The sequence below is a fragment of the Dromiciops gliroides genome, chromosome 5, assembly GCF_019393635.1.
Source record: "Dromiciops gliroides isolate mDroGli1 chromosome 5, mDroGli1.pri, whole genome shotgun sequence".
NCBI lineage: Eukaryota > Metazoa > Chordata > Mammalia > Microbiotheria > Microbiotheriidae > Dromiciops > Dromiciops gliroides.
Genome location: NC_057865.1, coordinates 40,475,822 through 40,496,642, shown reverse-complemented (window position 1 = coordinate 40,496,642; position 20,821 = coordinate 40,475,822). Strand labels below are relative to the sequence as shown.

The 20,821-nt window shown below is 44.9% G+C and overlaps 1 protein-coding gene across 1 annotated transcript in view; it reads left to right on the top strand.

Moving 5' to 3' along the window:
* Positions 1–10,457, top strand: part of ACAD11 (acyl-CoA dehydrogenase family member 11) — a 94,128-nt gene extending 83,671 nt beyond the window's left edge. The window contains exons 17-20 of the mRNA XM_043966461.1: positions 1,165–1,319; positions 7,476–7,592; positions 8,375–8,484; positions 8,963–10,457. Of these exons, the coding sequence (XP_043822396.1) occupies positions 1,165–1,319; positions 7,476–7,592; positions 8,375–8,484; positions 8,963–9,077 (497 nt within the window). The 3' untranslated portion in view covers positions 9,078–10,457. The remainder of the gene's footprint in view (positions 1–1,164; positions 1,320–7,475; positions 7,593–8,374; positions 8,485–8,962) is intronic.
* Positions 10,458–20,821: the final 10,364 nt, after the last annotated feature.

Below are 20,821 nucleotides of genomic sequence, written 5' to 3'. Positions count from 1 at the left end.
CACCTAACTTCTATCTGCCCCATTTTCTCCTGAGGTAGACCACCCGTGTTCTGACTTAGAAGACCTTGAGGGAGCCTGCCGCTGTGATGGGCAGATGCTTCATGGAGGAGTTATAAACCTAACTAACTCTGGCCCTCATTGATTGGCCAATGACAGAGGCCTGGCCTAACTCAAAGGTTTTCTCCTTGAGAAGCTAAACTAAAGGATGGACACACCTAAGAAATAAAGGGGATAATAAGCCCATTAGGTGTGACTGACTACTGCCTGAGCGGTGGCAGGGGACAGCGATGACTCAGCGGTCAGGACCACCACCCCTCATCCAGGCCTTTCCCATGCCACTCTGAAAAGGAGCTTCTCACTGTCAGGTGGTCGACCCGTCTCCTCTCTATAAAAGCTTTGGCCTTTCTTCTGGTCTCCTCCCCTCCAGGTAAAGGCTTTGACTTCCCTCTTGGTCACTTTCTCTAAGCACCCAAATAAAAGACTGTTTTATTCTAATTGGATTGTGTGGGAGAAGTAGAATTCTCTAAAGAGGGATACCTAAGGACCCCCACCCATTTCCTGTGACAGCCCTGGGTCCCAGCCCAGGCCTCATTTTGCCTTTGTTTTGACGTTTCGATGGCTCAGGGTGGGCCTAAATAGCAATTGGCTCTCTTTTGGCCAGAAACCCTGAAAGTTTTCTCCCCCCTCCACACCCCTTTTGTCTATTTTTTTTTTGACTAGGTAATTTCTTTGCCTCACTTCTTCCCTAGCTTTAATCACTGAGTGGGCATTGCCTCAGGCAAACTGAGACCTGGAAAAGGCCTTAGCTTAAAAGGCCAAGGTCTCCCGCTGCATTGGGGCCATCGCCAGTCGTCCTGATGTATATTTTGCCACTGGACCCAAAGAGTTCTGGAAGAGAGTAAGGCTGGTGACTCTGCACAGGACTCCCTCACTTAAATTCAGTTCAGTGCAGGGCATGGCATCACCTTCCATGCCGTGGTCCTCTTTGAGAATGAAGGACAAATAACATGGGAGGCAGTGCACTAGAGAAACACACCAGAGGCAGGAATGGGTTGTGGTTTGTGCTGATTGAGGGAGGGACACCTGCATGGATTATTGATTCATTGAGGTGTTTTGTGTATCATGGCCTGCCTTTTTCTCTGCTTCTCCCTTGATTTTACACAGGGGAAGGAAGGGGCTTTGAGATTGCCCAAGGACGACTTGGAGCTGGCCGCATTCACCACTGTATGCGATCGATTGGTATGGCTGAAAAGGCTTTACAGATCATGTGTGAGCGAGCAGCCCAGAGAGTGGCCTTTCAGAAGAAATTATACACACACGTAAGCATGTTTTAAATAGATGCACTTCATTTTGGTTCTCTTTCCACTGAGCATTCATGCCACTAATTCCTCTTAGAAACAGGATTTTTTTTCACTGAAGTAAAATAAGTTTGTGTATACTTACAGGTGTCAGAACTTTGGGGAAGGTTAAGTGACTTGGGTTGTGCTACATCCTAATTCTCTGAAAACATAGATGGATTCAGTATTCCTGAGTAGTAAGTATAGGAATATAACTGTACGTCCGATGAAGTGTAAGGTCACCATGCCAAAGCATGGCTAAAGTGGGAGAGAGAATTCTTACCTCAGACTTTCTGTCTCTCTGACAGAGTAAAAAATTGCTTTTTTTCAGGTTTACAGAAGGTTTTGCATGCATTATCTCATTTGAGCTTCATGAAAATCCTATGCAGATATTATTTTCCCCATTTCACAGATGAAGAAACAGCTTCAGAGAGCTGGGGAGCTTAGAGAGGGGATTGGGACTTGGGTGTGCCAGGCTTCCTTGAGGGATGGCACTTAAAATTCAAAAGACCCAGGGTTCTCCCTCGCTCACTCTCTCTCTCTCTCAATAACCAGGAAGCAATTATTAAGCACATACTGTGTATAAGGCACTGGACTAAATTCTGAATATACAGAGACAAAAATACCCCAGTTCCTGCCCTCAAGGAGATTACATTCAGTTTTGTTTTATTTTGTAAACTGAGGCAAACCTCTCTTAAATGGAATTTAGAGGGACAGCTAGGTGGCGCAGTGGATAGAGCACCGGCCCTGGAGTCGGGAGTGCCTAAGTTCGAATCTGGCCTCAGATGCTTAACACTTACTAGCTGTGTGACCCTAGTCAAGTCACTTAACCCCAATTGCCTCACTAAAAAAAAAAAAAAGGAATTTAGATTTCTCATTCCCCAAAGGGGAAGAACTGAGAACCGAACAAGCCAGTTCTCCAGAGAATGCAAAGGCCAGTTCTTGAGATTTAAATCCCCTTCTTCCCAAAAGGGAAGGAAAACCAGAGAAAGACAATGCTTGTAAAATTAAAGAAAGATTTTTATTAAGCAGGGAAGAAAATGGGTACTATCCAGCCTATGCTGAATAGGACACCAGGTAGTAGATTGTGTGGGTTTATATACATTTTAAACAAAGACAGTTAAGGAATTTTGGAGGGAGAGGTGGGCTTAGTCAGTGGGTTCCATTCTCTCTTTTTTTTGTTTTTGTTTTCGTTTTGCGGGGCAATGGGGTTTAAGTGACTTGCCCAGGGTCACACAGCTAGTAAGTGCCTGAGGCTGAATTTGAACTCAGGTCCTCCTGAATTCAGGGCCGGTGCTTTATCCACTGCTCCACCTAGCTGCCCCAGTGGGTTCCATTCTCAAGAGGAGGGGGACTGAGGAATTCCAGGGTCCAAGAGGTGGCCTTTGACACACAAATCAGGAAGCATCCTTGTTGAGAAGCAGTTCACAGTCTAAGGCTTGATGAGGAGATGTCTTGATAAGGAGATTTCTCAAAAACAGGATAATCCTGAGAGTCTCATGACCAGAGATGGGGAGAGCTGGAGACAATAAAAAGTTCATAGCCTTATAACTTGCAGTCAGGTCGGATAGGGATGTCCCTGGAAGGTCCATAAACCACCATCACCAATAGTTCAGGATCTGCTTCAGTGCTCGTAGGAGCTTCATTGGCTTCAGAGTGACTCATTCTCCAGCTAGGTTGACTTTGGCCCCTGCAAAGGATGGTTGGTAAGTTAGCCAATGTAGCCAGTCCTAAGTTGTTCTGATTACCTGGATAATTGGGGCACTCAAGCAAATCAAGGGAGCCATTTTCACAGTTGTAACTTTTTTTTCTGGACTTAACAAACACCAAAGAGAGAAAGAGAGAGAGAGAGAGAGAGAGAACATTTCCATATGGAAAATAGAACAGAAAAGGGGATTGTGTGAAAATGTGAATCTTTATTGTGTACAACTTGGCTTTTCAAAGAATATAATAAAGTCATCATGTTACTTTTAAAGGTGTCCTTCTTAGCTGTGTTTCCTTCTCAAGGAAGATGTGAATTCTAATCCTAACACTTAACTGAGCCAGTCATGAACCTCTCTGAGGCTCAGTTTCCTTACTTGTTCAATGAGATATTTAAGTATATGTCAGTAAAGGTGTGTACACGTATGTGTACATCAGGCTCCTGGCCTGAGAGCTGGTCAGAGAGCTAGGAAGACTTGAGTTCATGTCCCACCTCTGACACTACCTGATTGTGTGACTCTGAGAAAGTCACTTAACCTCTCGTTGCTGCAGACAGCAGATGTCTGAGACTCCAAGGTGCAGAGAAGGTGTCAGTCCCGGGAGGGGCCATGCCCTAGTCCCTGAAATCGAAGGTCTGTTCCCCCTCCCCAATGTGGTCTTCAGTCCCTTTTTGATTCGTTTCCTTCACTCTCACTGTCCTTTGCTCCAGCTGCATCTGAAAGCCCCTGAGCCTGACACTTGCATGTTTCCCTAGCTGCTGTCCTGGGACTTCTGGTCCTGCTGCTCCCACCCTCCCTGGGTCAATATTGTGCCTTGGTTTCTCCCTGCTGTGCCAGGGCTCCTCGACCCAGCTTGGAAAAGTAACAGAGCTGAAGTGATTTCCTCCACTACAGATGGATGGTACGTGGTGGGCCGAGCGGCGCTGCGGCTCAGCGGCCCTGCCCTGCCCCATCTCATCCCCCGCAGGAGCTGTTGCTGACCTCTTCTCTTCACTACCAGCCACTCTCTCCCACTCTGCTCACAGCACGAGGCCAGGACTCCCATTTCACTGAGTACTGAGGCCGTCACACGGGCTGGCCGTGGCACTTATTTGCACGTGTCCGTTCTCGTGAGAATGAAAATAAATGACCACGCCTTTGACGCATCGCGGCTGAGTTCCAGAGAATGATTGAGCAGGGGTCACTTTCCTCTCAGTCACTCGGGGGATGACTCACAAATCCCTCTCTCTAGTCCAGACCTTTTTCTGAGCTCCAGAACCGTGTCTCCAGCTTCCCTACAGGACAGGCCCACCTGGGGGAGCCCTGCTGATCTTTCTCCCGAGCTGCTTCTTCCTCACAGCATCGGCATCTCCGATCTGTTGGGTAGGATGTCACTCCGCTGCTGCTCCATGTTCACAGTCTTGGCATCATCTTGGACTCCTCCCTCATAGCCAGGAATGTATCCCATCCAGTTGGCTCTTAGCTCCTTCTTCTCTCTTCCCTTGCTCTCACTCAAGTACAAGCCCCCCTTCCCACCTGCCTGGACTATTGCAGTCGCCTCCCTTCTGGTCTTTGGCCCCCGCCCCATCCTCCCCCATTTGCCCTAACCCAGGCAAACATTTCTCAGGCACCTTCTGATCGTGTTGCTCTGTTTGGAAGCCCCCGGCAGCCCCCTCCCCACCTGCCCGGTGGAGCTCATGTGTTTTGAATAGCACTGATAACATCCTCCCTTTCCCCCTTTCTCGGCACTGCCCTCTGGCCACACCAAGCAGCTCTCAGCTCCAGGGCACGGCTCAGAAGGCCCTCACACCACAACCACCTGGGTCAGGCTTTCTTCGCCCCTTCCCGAAACAATCCCGTCTCCTTCTGGGCCTCCTCACTCTGCCAGATTCAATGCCTAAAGCCCAGAGGACCTTGGGTGGCTTCCTGTCGCCTCTAGGATAAGACTGGGCCTAGAAAGGTCTTTTGTGTGGCTGCGGCTGGCGTCTGTACTTCATGTCGCCCCTTCGGATGCCCTCTGCATCGTGGCCCAGACTGGCCTCCCCGTCCTGACTCCTTGCCTCGGCACAAGCTCTCCCTCACGCCGGGAAGAGACTCTGTTTTCCAATCTGTGCATTTTCATGGATGGCCCCCGTGCCCGGAATGGTCTCCACTTCCCGGCTTCCTTCAAATCCTATCCGGATCCCCACTTTCTACAGGAAGCCTTTCGAGTCCCTGTTCATGCTAGTGCCCTCCCTCTGCAGACTGTCTGCAAATTATCTAGACAACACAGTCATTCATTCACATGTTTCCCTCATTTGGCCGCAGGGATTGTCTTTTGTCCTTTTTGTATCCCCAAAAGTTAGCCTAGTGCCTGGCACATAGTAGATGCCTAATAAGATGTTCATTGGCTGTCTGACCCCATGCCCTCCTGTGCCCTTGAAGTGTATCTGTTAGCATTTGGTACAGGATGGCAGAGGGGCACAACAGGGATGGAGGGGCAGGCCGGCATCTCTATGGCATGAACATATCTAGTGGCACCAGGGATGCTTTAGGGCTACCTGGGGTGACAGGTTGTTAAACAATATTCCCACTTGTTTCTGAGCTAATGTACTTTCCAAAAATCTGCCTCCCTCCCCTCACTGGAAATTCCTTACATCTGGCACCAACCAGAAAAATCTGCCAGAGCCCCAGGAGAGAAGCCATGAGCATGTGGTAAACAGTAACATTCCATCTCCCTGAGAGCGCTGGAGCCTCCCTCTAGATGTCTGGCAATGGTACCTAGCTCCCAATCAGGAGGGGAATGCAAAACGACTTGAGATCAGAGGTCCGTACTAGTCAATCCGCAGCAAGTAACTAGGGAGGACTCTCCGAGGGCCGTATTCATCCCCAAAGAAGATATTTGGAATACGATGACTCTTTTTCCCGAAGCTAACATACATTTTAGTGGGGAGGAGAGAACATAGGTAGTGGTTTCTATGGGATTTTTTTTTCCTCCAGAGAAACAACTTTCCTTATGAAATTATAAATCTGGCTCCTCTTCCTAGCATTAAATTCATTCTGATTCTGGGGGAGGGGAAGGGGAAATGGTTATCATACAATTTCACAGCAGAAAGATGTGACTGTAGGTTTGCTGGGGATTGTTCATTTCTCTGTCAAGTGTCAGATTGAGCAGCAGAGCCAACATCACATTTGAACATTTTGTTCCTAGTGAAGAAAACCAAGGCCCTGTGATTATGAGCCGCTCACCTGGTTACATTTACACATCATCCTCTTAATCAGCATTGGGCATTGAGAGGGATCCAACAAGAAACGTCTTCCCATGAAGCCAAGCCTTTGATTTCTGCTGAAAACGGAACCTTCCTTTGCTCACGGGTGCTCCTCAGGGCTGCATTCTGAAGAGGATCTCACACAGCTTAACTGGTCCAAGACCGACTGTCGCAGTGGCACATCTGAATGTTTTCTGCTTAGGAAACTCTGTAAGAAAAATTCTATAAGAGAAATTCTGTAAGGGAATGTGTAGTGAGTTCCAGTGAAATCCCACCTATCTTGCCTCTCTTCTTTAGGCCATGGCTTCTTAAACTTTTTCCACTCACTACCCCTTTTCACCTGAGAAATTTTTATACAACCCCGGGTATATGAGTATATAAAATAGGTATACATGACCTTTGACTGTTGCCAAATTTTTCATGGGTAAAAGACCCACAGTTGAAGAAGCTTTGCTTTAGGGCCCAGGGTTAGCACGACTCCAGGACCAGACATCACTCTAGGAGGATTGGGGTCTGTGGTCATTCTATCCGCACAAGCGTCCACAAAGGACACTGATTTAAACAGGGATGCAGTGAGCAATGCCTTCTCAGACCCCGAAGATGATGGGGATGGACTTTCAAAGAGAAGCCCTGGATTTGCTTGAAGAGGCCCTGGGTTCAAGTCCTGGTGGGACTTTCAGCCAATCACTTAATCTTTCCAGGTACAGCTTTCTCATCTGTAACATAAAGAGTTTGAATGTGACAGCCTTCTCAGGTCTCCACCCTTTCAGCGTTCAGTCTACAATCATGTGCAACTTGAGTTAAAATTGAAAATGCAACATCCAGCATCTTGTGGTATCTGTCAGGCTCACAGCCGTAGCATCATGTCGGCTACTCTTTTTTAACAGGCTCAGCCTTGTGGAAGATTTCCAACCTCTTGCTAGTGATTTTCTGGCTTAAAGCTTTTTTATGTTCTGTCGGCTTGATTTGAGGCAGGCTGCAAGGCTGTGTTAGGAGTCGGTTCATGTAGGGGGCAGCTAGGTGGCACAGTGGTTAAAGCACGGACCCTGGATTCAGGAGGACTCGAGTTCAAATGTGGCCTCAGACACTTGACATTTACTAGCTGTGTGACCCTGGGAAAGTCACTTAACCCTCATTGCCCCCCCCAAAAAAAAGGATTCAATTCATGTGATAAAAACTGATGCTCTGCTTACCCTTTTCTTCTCCTGCAGGAGGTGGTGGCCCACTGGATAGCCGAAAGTCGCATTGCTATCGAGGAGGTGCGCCTGCTGACCCTGAAAGCGGCCCACAGCATTGACACTGTGGGCAGTGCCCAGGCCAGGAAGGAGGTAAACTGAATTGGGGACTCTGTGCCTTCAGGCTAGGTAGCACATCCTCAGACACTTGCTGGTTGTGGGGCCCTGGGCAAGTCACCTAGTCTTCCTCAGCTTTCTTATCTGCAAAGTGGAGGTTATGATAGCACCTACCTCCCAGGGTGGTTGTGAAGATCCAATGAGATAATCATTGTAAAGCACTGAGCATGAACAAGTGCCATGCAAATGTTAGCTATTAGTAGCCTAAGAATTCCAGATGGCAACGAGCATAATTAGGATGTCTGATGGCCTGCATGTGGGTTTGACTTCAAAGCTTCAAGTGACTCATTTTCATATTTCCATCTAATGAAATGATTTGGAGGAACTGTTTGCACAAGTGCTGTTTTCTGGGAGTTTGTTTTCAGCAGCCAACTTGTGTTTGTCTCTGATGTGACCCTTTCCTTTTCCTAATGAGATAGATAGATAGAGGGCATTTTCTAGTTGTGTGACCTTGGACAAGTCACACAGCTTCTTGATATAACTCTTCTAAGAACATCAACTACTTGCCAGTGATGGTCAGTGAGGAACTTCTCTTTACTGGGCTCCCTACAAAAAGGAAACCGCAGATCTGACCAAAATAACAAATGGTGCCTACGTACTGGGTCACAGGGACATCTTTATAGCTGTCTGAGTCAAAATACTGTTTCCTGAGAGAACCCTGTAGGAGAATCCTCCAGTCCCATTTCACACATCTACGTAGATCATATCAAATTCTCCCAAGTGCTTTATCTTTCTGCTTTTGCTTCTTGTGTTTACAGATTGCCATGATCAAGGTGGCCGCCCCACGGGCTGTCTGCAAAATTGTTGACCAGGCAATTCAAGTTTGTGGGGGAGCTGGAGTCTCTCAGGATTTTCCTTTAGCCAATATGTGAGTAGAAATCATTGCCATCGGGGCTTGTACGTGCTGCCTGGGGCAACTTCGTTTGATGAGCACAGCCTGTAAGCAATGTGAATCACAGAAATCTGCTTAGGAATGGAACTTTCTAGAAGCCAGAAAGCCTTTTCCCCCACCCTGGCCTATGGACATAGCTGAGGCATATGTGGCACCGTCCCCTCCTCCCTGGGCTTCGTGCGGAGGCAGATGTTGGGCATTGGGCCCATGGATCTCTGGAAGGCCTCCTCTCAAGGCTGAATAGACAGAAAGCTGCCTCAGCAAGTTTGTGGGTTGTTCCTGCCTGGGCCCTGGCTCCCACAGAACTTATTTCCCTTCCTTTTTAACTGGTGGCCTTGCTAAGCTCCCTCATGGCAGGCTTGCTCAACTCAGTACCACTGTTGCCCTTCCCTGAGGCTGATGCTGAAGTCAGTTTACCTTTGAGTAAACTTTCCCTCAATTCTCTCTTCTCCAGGTATGCCATGATTCGAACCTTACGTATAGCAGATGGGCCCGATGAAGTGCATCTCTCAGCAGTTGCAAAAATGGAGTTGCAAGAACAAGCCCGAAAGCTGACTGCTAGGATCTAGGGCTGGGCAGCTTAGGGGGTCACTGAGTGTTTAAGGGGGCCGGGAGACAGCCACACCTGTTTGAGCAGTACAAGAATCATGATGGATAATTGTCCCTTCCTGTTGAATTTCATGTTTTTGCAGGAAATTGAAAGATTCTTTGATAGCCCCATAATGAATCAAAGCATAGGAAATATCTAGATCAAAATTTTTCATTGTTTCCAAATCATTAACTATTACCTTGCCTACCACCGATATTAATTCTAATATCTATCTGGTTAACTGAAGATGTATTCCCACTGAAGATGTATTCCAAATAGCTAATTCATTAACCATCAGTCACCCAGACTGGTAGTAGGATCTTTGATTGGACTTTGGCTTTTTAAACTTCTAATTTGAGTAAATTGATGGCAAAGAAGCAAAAGCATAATGAGAGGGGTACAGAAAGCTGTAATATTAGCTCTGAGGCCCCAAGCACTGTTTGGGGTTTTTGTTTTTTTGAAGAAAGATTTAAAGCAGAGATTCTGAACCTGGTGTTTGTAAACTTATTTGCCGTTGTTGTTGTTGTTGTTTTATATTTTGATAATCATATTTCACTGTGATTGATTAACTTTGTGATCTTCTATGTTTAATTTTATGCATTTAAAACTAAGATTCAGAGAAGGTCTCCAGAGATTCCCCAGACTGTGCCCCATGGGCCCATGGCACCCAGGGAAGGTCAGAAGTCCTCTTTAAATATGTATTTGACTGTTTGTAGTAACACAAGGGAAAGCCTTCACAACATCATGCTTTTTTTTGCTTTCTTTTTAAAAAAAATTTATTTTATTTTTAAAAATTTTTTCCCAGTTACATATAAAGATTTTTTTTTTGAGTTCCAAATTTTTCTCCCATCCTCCCTTCCCTCCCCTATCCCAAAGCCAGCACACAATCTGATATAGGTTGTACATTACAATCATACAGCATCATTATGGTTTGCCATAAACTACATAGAATTAACTGTGGTTACAAATTGTAATAAACTTCTAGTGCATCTAGATTCCAAAAAGTATTTCAGATCTGTCACTCAAACGCCAGATGTTGCAAGAAAACGATCCAGAGCAACTTTATCGGATTGGTAGATGGATTGTCAGACCATGATAGAGTCTTGTCCTTTTGCTGCACCTCCACACCAGACCTGACTTACTGGGCCACGGTGAAACAGAGCCTTGTCAGATGGGAACCTTTCAGTGATGCACTGAGATGCTTGGAGCTTTTATGATTATTCTCTTGCATGCCTTAGCCACACACCTCTTCCATAGGCCAACATTGTTGTTGAGAAATCAGGTCTTTGTCTGTTGCTGGAATGAGTTACTGTGAATTATATCAAAATGCCAAATAAAGTATTTTTCGATTCTAACAAGGTTTTTAAGTCAGCTTGCATCTTAATTTCTTCCCAGGGCAAGTGAAGGTAGTGAGATGATTCTTGGGCCATTAAAGTACATGACTAATGCAGAAATATGTTTAATGTAATTATACATATATAACCCATATGTCTTGGGGAGGGGAGAGGGAAGGGAGGGAGGGAGGGAGAAAAATCTGGAACTCAAAATCTTATAAAAACAAATGTTGAAAGTGGACCCAATGCCGTAACTCAAACTCCGCAGCCCGATTGTGCTCTGGAGGAATGAGGGAAGCTAGAATTACTTGTGAAGAATCATGCCTAAAGCTTACATCTGTCTGTTCAGCCTAAGGTGGTTTTTTGTTTTGTTTTGTTTTGTTTTTGCCTTTTCCTCTTTGCCACAGGGAAATACCGCTAGCTGATTTAGGTGTTGGTGTCTTCTTAGATCAATGTATTTTCAGAACAAAAAGTAGAGTATATGGAGGCGCCGCTCTGAATGAGAGACAAGTGGGGCAAATCCTGCAATGTGGTCTCTTCCCTCCCTCAACATCTTTATCCCAGTGAAATTGGGCTCAAGTGAACATTGAAGGTAGGCTTGTAGAGTGACAAAAATGACAGAAAGGGGTGGAGAAGGAAAAGGATCAGTTTGTACCATGTTGCCTTGGTATTGGTGGAAGGGGTGATAGACCAGCTGTCTCTCTGCCAGGTGTCACACAGCCCAAACCCAACACGATGGTAGCTGTCCCCTTGGCTTCTGTTTCTCAGGCAAGGAACCTGAGTAACAGGAGAGGACACCACTGTGAACCATAAACCCTTTAGAAGATGCCTACAAAAGCAGCTTTCTCATTAAATAGCATTTCTCAGAAGTTCTATTCATAAAGTGTGTGTATATTTTGCCATGTCTTCCAAACAGGTGTTAGGTAATTAAGTATGAACACTATAAATAGAAGAACATTGCAGACAAATTAAGAAAATGTCTGTTGACATTTAAATTTAATTTAAAAGTGAAATTTGATTAGGCAAAGGCCCTCTTATCCAGGTCATTTTGCACATAACAAATTGTTTTTAAATGCTTTTTCATTCTTTTTTTTGTTTTATTAGCCTGATTATGCAAGGCAGAATAAGGAAACTCAAGGCAGAGTTGTTCCTTGTTAGCACTTGTGTTAAAAGGTTTAAAGTTGTCTAGTTCCATCTTCTCCTGGTCTCTTATGTGTATAGATAATTGAGGAGGGAATGCGTGTAATAGTGAGAAGGATCTCTTCAAATAGATTAAGGAGTAGTTAACTCTAGGTTTGTAAGTAAACAGAATGAAGGCTGAGGATCCTCCATCCCTGCTTCCAAACAGGTCAGGAAGTGACTCTAAATAAAACATTGACGAGTGAGAAATGTTGGAGCAAACTGCCCTCAAAAACACTGTCTGAGAAAATGTTTTTGTTCCAAAGCAGGAGACAGCATCCTCAACTTTCTTCAATTTGGCAAGTATTTATTAAAAGTATCTCATAATTCTGTCAACTAGTTATTTTCCTTACTTCACACATGCCAAAAGGCAAGAGACTGGAAGATCGTCTCTAACTGAGTTGAGTTAAGAAGAGGGCCAAATGAGTGTCTTGGTTCAGGGGGAAGTCAGGACACCTGAACAGGAACAAGACCACTTCTGGTCATTGTTAGGATTTTCCAAAGGGAACCGTTTCTGGGAAATAGTCCCCACTTAATACAGGACAGAAAGAAAAGATCATTAGGATCCTTTTTATAACTTTCATTTCAGCCTCTTTCCAGCCTTTAGTTCCTGTTGTGTGTGCATGCTGGTTATCTCTCTTTTTCACTAAGATAAAATAGTACAATACTCGACTGCTAAGTTGTGAAAAACTGGAGAAATTGTGTCTTTTTCTGATATGTTGTAGCCTCACTGTTGTCCCCTTACACGTAGTGTATGTGCCTCACTGTGCCAGGAAGGTGACCTGGGGTTCTTGAAGGCAAAGCCAGGAGAGTGCAAGTCCTGGCCAGTCCTTTAAAGATGCAAAGGTTCTTAATGTAAGCCATCAACATCTGTCACCTGTGGTCAGCACTGCTAAATTTACTGAGACTTATCACCCAAAGACTTGTCACCAGATGAAGACTTTTGGAGGGACATAATTCATAGAGTCTGTCACCTAAGTCAATGGATCTGTGATCTCCATCACTGGGAGAATACCTGTGCTGATGAAGTTGTAGAGCCTTAAGTATTGGGGTATAGCCTCACTATAAGGGGATCAATGACCAAAGATTAAAAGGAAGGCTAGCCTGCAAATTGGCAAAAATGACTGAAAGACGGGAAAAGACAGTATTGGAGGGGTTGTGCAAAGATTGACCTGCTAATACACTGTTTTTGGAACTATAGATTAGTACAACCATTTTGGAAAGCAATCTGGAGTTATGCAAATCAAATGACTAAAATGCCCAGGCATGTGCCCCTGCACAACCCAGAGATTCAGTTGCTAAGCATATACCCCAAGAAGGTCATTAAGGAGAAGAAAGGCCTCATATACACAAAGGTATTCATAGCAACACCTTTTATTGTAGCAGGAAACTCAAACAAAGAAAATGCCCACTGACTGAGGATTGGCTAATTGAATTGTAGCACACAAACACTATAGAATGTTGCGTTGTAAGAAACAATAAACATGATGAATACAGAGAAACATGAAAAGACTTACATGAATTGATCCAAAGTGAAGTAAGTAGAGCCAAGAAAACATACTATATGTCTACAACTGCAAATGGAAAGGACAACTACCACACTTTTTTTTAATCTTACAAAAGTGCAAAGAACAAGCTTATCTTCAAAGAAGAGACATGAGGAGATTCCTCCACTCTTTCACAAGAGGATGTAGGGGAGGTCCAAGGTGTTGAACACTGTATATGTGTATTGTTAGTTATTTTTAATGATCAGTTTAGCCGATTTTTTTCTTCCTCTTTTTTTCTTTGTGAGAAAAAATCTTTCTAATAAAGGATGGTTCTCTGGGAAGATGGCAAGGTGGGTTATAGGGGATGATTTAGGCAATGTGAAAACAAAGGACAAAAAATTATTTAAATTTTTTAAAAATCAAAAGACATAGTGAGATCTTAAATTCTCTATACCCCACAGTTAATTCTAGATGCATAAAGCCTGCATGTTCCTTTATCATGTTTTATAGAGCTGAGAAAGGAATATGTTGTTGGTGTTCCTATCATTTTTTTTTTCAACAAAAAGAAGGGTGGCTATTTATCCTAAAGAACCTAGAAAGGACATCAAAAGAGTTCCTAAAATAATCTGGTGATTTTCCCTGCCCCGAGTTTCTTCCCTGACCTAATCCCTCCTCTTCTTTTTTTTTTCCTTTTTTCTATTTCTTTTTTTTTTTCTTTTTTGGTGAGGCAATTGGGGTTAAGTGACTTGCCCAGGGTCACACAGCTAGTAAGTGTCAAGTGTCTGAGGTCGGATTTGAACTCAGGTCCCTCTGAATGCAGGGCCAGTGCTCTATCCACTGCGCCACCTAGCTGCCCATCCCTCCTCTTCTTTTTTTTTTTCTTTTTTTTTAGTGAGGCAATTGGGGTTAAGTGACTTGCCCAGGGTCACACAGCTAGTAAGTGTTAAGTGTCTGAGGTCAGATTTGAACTCAGGTACTCCTGACTCCAGGGCTGGTTCTCTATCCACTGCGCCACCTAGCTGCCCCATCCCTCCCCTTCTTAACAGCTGAAGAGATTTCCCTAAAGAACTGATGTGGCCCTGTCATCTCCTTCTTCTACAAATGTCAGTGGCTCCCTGTTACCTCTAGGACCAAATGTAAAATTCTGCTGTTAAAGCCTCCACTATCTGGCCCCTTCCAAATGGTCACCTTGCCAGTCCTGCCCAAGACTCTCCATCTCCTGACCATGCCTGAAAGGCTCTCGCTCCTCCCCTCCACCTCTTGGCTCAAATCGCACCTTCTGCTTGAGGCCTTTCCCAGTCCCCCCACCCTTCCCTCTGAGATGACCCCCCATCTACTCTGTATACATCCCGTACACAACTTTGGGGCACTTGTCTCCCTGTAAGACTAGAAGCTCCTTGAGAACAGAGATGTTTTGTTCCTGGTTTTTCCTTTCTCTCTGTCCCTAGTGTGCAGCCCAGTGTCTGTCACACAGGAAGTCCTCCGTATGTGTTTAGGGACAGACTGACTCCTGTCATGGTGGAGGGAATTTCCTCATCTGGAACTTCGCTAGGCCAGCCGTGTCCCAGGTCCTGTCTCTATCCTTGTCCCTCCTGCTGAGATTACCTACTATGATTGAGTGGTGCAAGCAGTCCCATGCAAATATCCAGTTTTGTGTTACACCCGCTACAGAGACTCGCCTAATTGTTCCCGTTTCTATTTATTTATTTATTTATTTTTAGTGAGGGTTGAGTGACTTGCCCAGGGTCACACAGCTAGTAAGTGTCAAGTGTCTGAGGTCGAATTTGAACTCAAGTACTCCTGAATCCAAGGCCGGTGCTTAATCCACTGCGCCACCTAGCTGCCCCTAATTGTTCCCGTTTCTAATTCAGAAAACCCCAAAGAAATCTTAACTGCCAGTGCGAGTCTTTGCTGGACAGATCAGACAAGGAGTCCGTATCACTGATTAACATAGAGTTCATCATTATTGGAACTGAGTATGTTTTCCTAGGGAGTCGGGCAGTCAAAAAGCATAAGCACCTACTATGTGCCAGGAACTGTGCTAAGCACCAGGGATACAAAATTAGGGCAAAAGCCAGTCATTGGCCTCCAGGAGCTCACAATTGAATGAGGGAGACAAGAAGCAAATCAACGTATACAGACGAGTTATATACAAGCTATAAAGAGGAAATAATTAACAAAGGGAAGGCACTAGAATCAAAAGAGGTTGGGAAAGGCTTCCTGGAGAAGGTGGGATTTTAGCTAAGACTTAGAGGCAGCCCGGGAAGTCAGGAGGCAGAGATGAGGAGAGAGAGCGCTCCAGGCTTGGGCCCAACCAGAGAAAATGCCCAGAGTTGATGGATGGAGTGTTCTATTCATGAAGCAGCAAGAAGACCAGGGTCACTGAAATCAGGAGAAGCTGGAGTGGAGGAAGGTGGGAAAAGGCTGGAAAGGTAAGCGGGGAGGGGACATGTCATTGCCAAACAGGAGTTTGTATTTGATCTTGGAGTTTATTGAGTTGGGGGAGGGTGGTCAGACTTGTGCTTTAGGAATGTCACTTGGTGGCTAAATAAAGAATAGATTAGGGCAGCTAGGTGGTGCAGTGGATAGAGCACGTGTGGGTCCTGGATTCAGGAGGACCGGAGTTCAAATCCGGCCTCAGACACTTAACAAGTACTAGCTGTGTGACCCTGGGCAAGTCACTTAACCCGATTGCCTCACCAAAAAAAAAAAAAAAAAAAAAAAAAAGAATAGATTGGAGTGGAGATAGAGGAGACAGGCTGGCCCACAGGCTAGAGCAATAGGTGGGCCGTGAGGTGGGGAGGGGCTGCCTCATTGGTGGAGAGTGATTACTTGTTGCTCTGCACCTGTGTGAGAATGAGGAGGAGAGCTCTGGCCTCTTTTTCAGGCTCCTCTGGCTCCTGACTTTGAGAGAGAAAATGCTTGATTCCAACCTCTCTTCAGGTTCGTTATGGGAGAAAGACTCTGGGAAGAAGCTGACATGAGAAAAGCCGGCAGTCTCTATCCTGTCAGCCACAGGTTGCTACACTAGAGATCTCGGGGGATTTCCCCTTCGGTAAGATGTGGGGTTCTCTTGATTGAACTGAGTGATCTCACTCCCAGTAGAAGAGATCATTTACTCTATATATCATCTAGTGTATATTCTTCTATATATACTTTCTCTGAATTCTCCTTTGCTTGACTAGGATAAATGAATTTATTTACCATGTGTATTCATTGTGGAACTGGAATCTGGTGGAAAGGGATTAAGCAAGCCTTAAATACAGAACTTGGGGCCCTACCTTCACAATTTTTTTTGCAGGGCAATGGGGGTTAAGTGACTTGCCCAGGGTCATACAGCTAGTAAGTGTCAAGTGTCTGAGGCCAGATTTGAACTCAGGTCCTCCTGAATCCAGGGCTGGTGCTTTAATCCATTGTGCCACCTAGCTGCCCCCCTACCTTCACTATTAAGGAACAGTGATCATGTGCTTAGAGTGAACCTAAAAACTATTTCTCCCAGACCACTAATATTTAAGAGAGCAGATACATATAATTCTACCCTGGTACTCTCTGGGGAAAGCAGAGTGACCAGCCCCTGACCCCAACTTCCTGCTTCCTCTTCCAGACAGAAATTAAAGTCTCCCTTGGAGAATGGATTGGGGGCGGGGGAGAGGGAATGTTTATTCTTGTCTCTTTATAAACCACCTCTAGACAGACCCATAACCTACATGGGTCAAATAGCACCTCTACAAAACACCCCTTACATTTGTAAAGACTGGTACCTTCTCTGTTCCCAGGACCCAGGTAACAGTTCTAAAAATATGCAGGGCTTTACTGGTGTTTCTCTCTTGTGTTTACTCATAATCTATTATATGTTCGATTCCACCCCTACTGCCTCAATTCCTTAGTAATCATTCTTGAGATATTAAATAAAATGTAAACTCTACTGGAAGTATAGAGGGAATCTTTAATTAATTTCTGTAAAGAATCAGGGTGGAGGGGGCAGCTAGGTGGCGCAGTGGATAAAGCACTGGCCTTGGATTCAAGAGGACTTGAGTTCAAATCTAGCCTCAGACACTTGACACTTGCTAGCTGTGTGACCTTGGGCAAGTCACTTAACCCTCATTGCCCCTCAAAAAACCCAAAACAAAACAAAAGAATCAGGGTGGAGAAAAAATTTCCCTGGGAAAGAATTTTTCTACCAGGAGTGTGCCAAGGAATTAATGACAGACCAAGGAGCTGGGACTCCATGTGGTTGGCAGGAGGGAGACCCTGAGCAGAAACATTTTTTTTCTTTATATCTATTCCCATTAGTCTGAGGAGGAGTCTGAACTAGGGAAGGGGATGCAAAGATGGAGAGAATAGATGTGAGATACTAGAGAGGTGGAAAGGACTGGACCTAGTAACTAATTGGATGTAGGGGGCAAGGGAAGAAAAGCAAAGATAAGATCTCTGTGAGTGTGGGACCAATCATTTTTTCAACTGCTTTCTATTAATGCTTAATTATCATGCAGCCCCAAGATAAATAGACACCCATCTGCCCCTAGACCCCTCTCTTACAGCAAAAATTATAAGGCTACAAAGCAGAATATGCACAAATAATAATAAGCATTATTATTAGAACTAGCATTTACATCACACTTTAAGGTTTACAAAGGGCTTTACAAATACCATCTCATTTTTTGCCTAACAACAATACTGGGCAGTTGGTACCATCCCCATTTCACAGATAAGGAAACTGAGGCAGACAGAGGTTAGGCAAAACTTGTCTGGGATCATAAAGCTAGTGCCTGAGGCAGAATTTAAACTCTGGTCTTCCTTTACATTTCTTTACATTCAGTTTGATCTCCATCGGGCCACTTAGCTAGCTGCCTCTATATCTCTTATCCTTCCTATGAGATTTTAAACTTCTTAAGGGCTATTCATTTTTACCCCCAGTGGTCCCCAGCACATACCACCTTCACAGGGGCTATGTTCCATGTCTAGGTAGGGAACTAAGTGGAATGATGAAGAAGGCTTCCTCTCCTGGTATGAGTCTGGTCTGATAGAGCTTGAAATTTGGTCACAGGGAATTATTCCTATGAATCATGAAAGTCTACTGGTCCTATTAAATTGCGGCACTGGGGGGCAGCTAGGTGGCGCAGTGGATAGAGCACCGGCCCTGGAGTCAGGAGTACCTGGGTTCAAATCTGGCCTCAGACACTTAACACTTACTAGCTGTGTGACCCTGGGCAAGTCACTTAACCCCAACTGCCTCACTAAAAAAAAAAAAAAAATTGCGGCACTGGGGCACTGGTACACTCTTGCCCTGAGCTGGCATGAAGCTGAGAGTACGGGGAGAGTATAACAGTCGTGCAATTCTAAGGTGGACTTTTGAGCTCAGACATTGTGTGTGTAACTGGTTCCAGTCCACTAATCATGTGATGGGTGACCGTCATGCAGCAGAACTGGAGCCCTGTTCAAAAGGCACCAGTGAACTTTGTCCCCTTCTGTGGGTTTGCCTTCTTTGCAGTCTGGCAGCGTCCCAGCAAGACGATGCTGAGGCCCATCGGAGAGACTAGTGTTTGGCCTGGGAATGTGGGCCGTGGCTCTCTGCCTTGGCATTTATTCTTTCATTTTGGGTGATGGAGATGATGGCGAGGTGGAGGAGAGCTTATAGAGGTCAGGAGGGTGAGGCCCCTGAGCTCCAGGAGGGAAATCCGTGCCAGGACTTGCACCCAGCTGGTCCAGCTCTGAGGATCAAAGAGAGATCTTCAGCACCGGGCCCAACGGGACTCAGCCCAGGTATTTCTGAGACAAGAGCTGACCCAGTAGTGATGCTGAACTTGGTGGAACCAATGTTATGTCAGTGTTAAGTCTGAGCCCACTCTCCCCAGGAATGAAGGTAGTATAGGGGGTAAAGTACTCCTGTGGTGTTAGGGGCAAATGTTTGCACTTCTGTTCATGCTATGTTTCTGAAGTAAATATCCATTTATAAAAGCTAATTGATGTCAGTGGGTTAAATAGAACTGAGTTACCAGTCACTGATGGTTAACAGTGGCAGGAACATGCATGGAATGGAGGCTCAAGCTGATAGCATTAGAGAAAGAGACATCCCATCTCGTCAGGGGTACCCTAGGACTATGACAGGGATACTGTGGCCTGGCTCATTCTGCCAGAAAGTACAAAAAGTGTTCTTTGCAATGCAAAAAACTCAAAAAGGTAATAGCTTGAATCATTACCAGATAGGACATAGAAAGGAAAGATTGACAATTAACTGAGAGCAAGTTATATACATGAAGGGCAGGGTGTTTGCCCCTGGCAAACACCCTTCTGTGGGGTGCAATGTAAGGTGATGTGCCTTCTCTCCTTTGCTCATCAAACACTTCTCCCTTAGACTATTTTTTTTGGGGGGGCAGGGCACTGAGGGTTAAGTGACTTGCTCAGGGTCACAGGCTAGTGTCAAGTGTCTGAGGCTGGATTTGAACTCAGGTCTTCCTGAGTCCAGGGATGGTGCTTTATCCACTGTGCCACCTGACTATCTTGCTAATAATTAGAGTGCACTTTATTCCCATTCACAATGGGAGTCAGGCATAGGATTTGCTCCTTGAAAAATCCTATGCTGAGGGGCAGGTAGGTGGTGCAGTGGATAAAGCACCGGCCCTGGATTCAGGAGGACCTGAGTTCAAATCAGGCCTCAGACACTTGACACTTACTAGCTGTGTGACCCTTGGGTAAGTCACTTAACCCTTATTGCCCTGGAAAAAAAAGAAAGAAAGAAATAAAGAGAGAGAGAGAGAGAGAGAGAGAGAGAGAGAGAGAAAGAGAAAGGAAGGAAGGAAGGAAGGAAGGAAGGAAGGAAGGAAGGAAGGAAGGAAGGAAGGAAGGAAGGAAGGAAGGAAGGAAGAAAGAAAAGAAGAAAGAAAGAAAGAAAGAAAGAAAGAAAGAAAGAAAGAAAGAAAGAAAGAAAGAAAGAAAGAAAGAAAGAAAGAAAGAAAGAAAGAAAGAAAGAAAGAAAGAAAGAAAGAAAAGAAGAAAAATCCTATGCTTTCTGGGAAGCATTACATACAGTTGTTCACAACTGACACCTGCAGCACAATGCCAAGAGACCTGCCAGGCTTTGTTAAGAGCTCTGACACTGACTGACATGCCTGAGGTGATCCACTTTACCTTCTCTGCCACAATTAGGCAGCTAAACCTGGGATTTTCAGATGAAAACATCATTCTAACTATTGAGTAGTTAATGTCCTTTCCAAATGTGGTGAATAATTCAAATGAGAAACCACGATAAAGTATGACCAGTTTATGCTGTGTGGAGCTTTATTTTATTTTTTTCTTTGCCATTATTCTGAACTGGAGAAACCTCCTTTCAAGGATAGCATCAGAGACCAAGCTATTCAAGAGAAGGGAAACTGGAAACAGGAGTGACTGCTCATGGCGATTTCGTGTCTTCTCAGAGAAAAGGGCAGAGGCAGTAGCAAAGGGGGACAAAGGGGCTCACATGGTGCTCTCACCATTCACATTTATAGGCTGATACTTATACAGCCCCTTGAAGTGATCCATATTGGTGTGATTTAAGAAAATATAATTTTAAAAAATCAGTCAGTAAACTATTAAACAGAAGTTAGGAAGAATGGGTTCCAGCCCAGGATCCATCACTAATTTCTGGGCCTCATTCACATGAGAGCATTAGAATGGATGGTCTATCCCTAAGGCTTTTAGAAAGAAGTGAGCTAATCTAAACTTGGGGCAGCCAGGTGGCACAA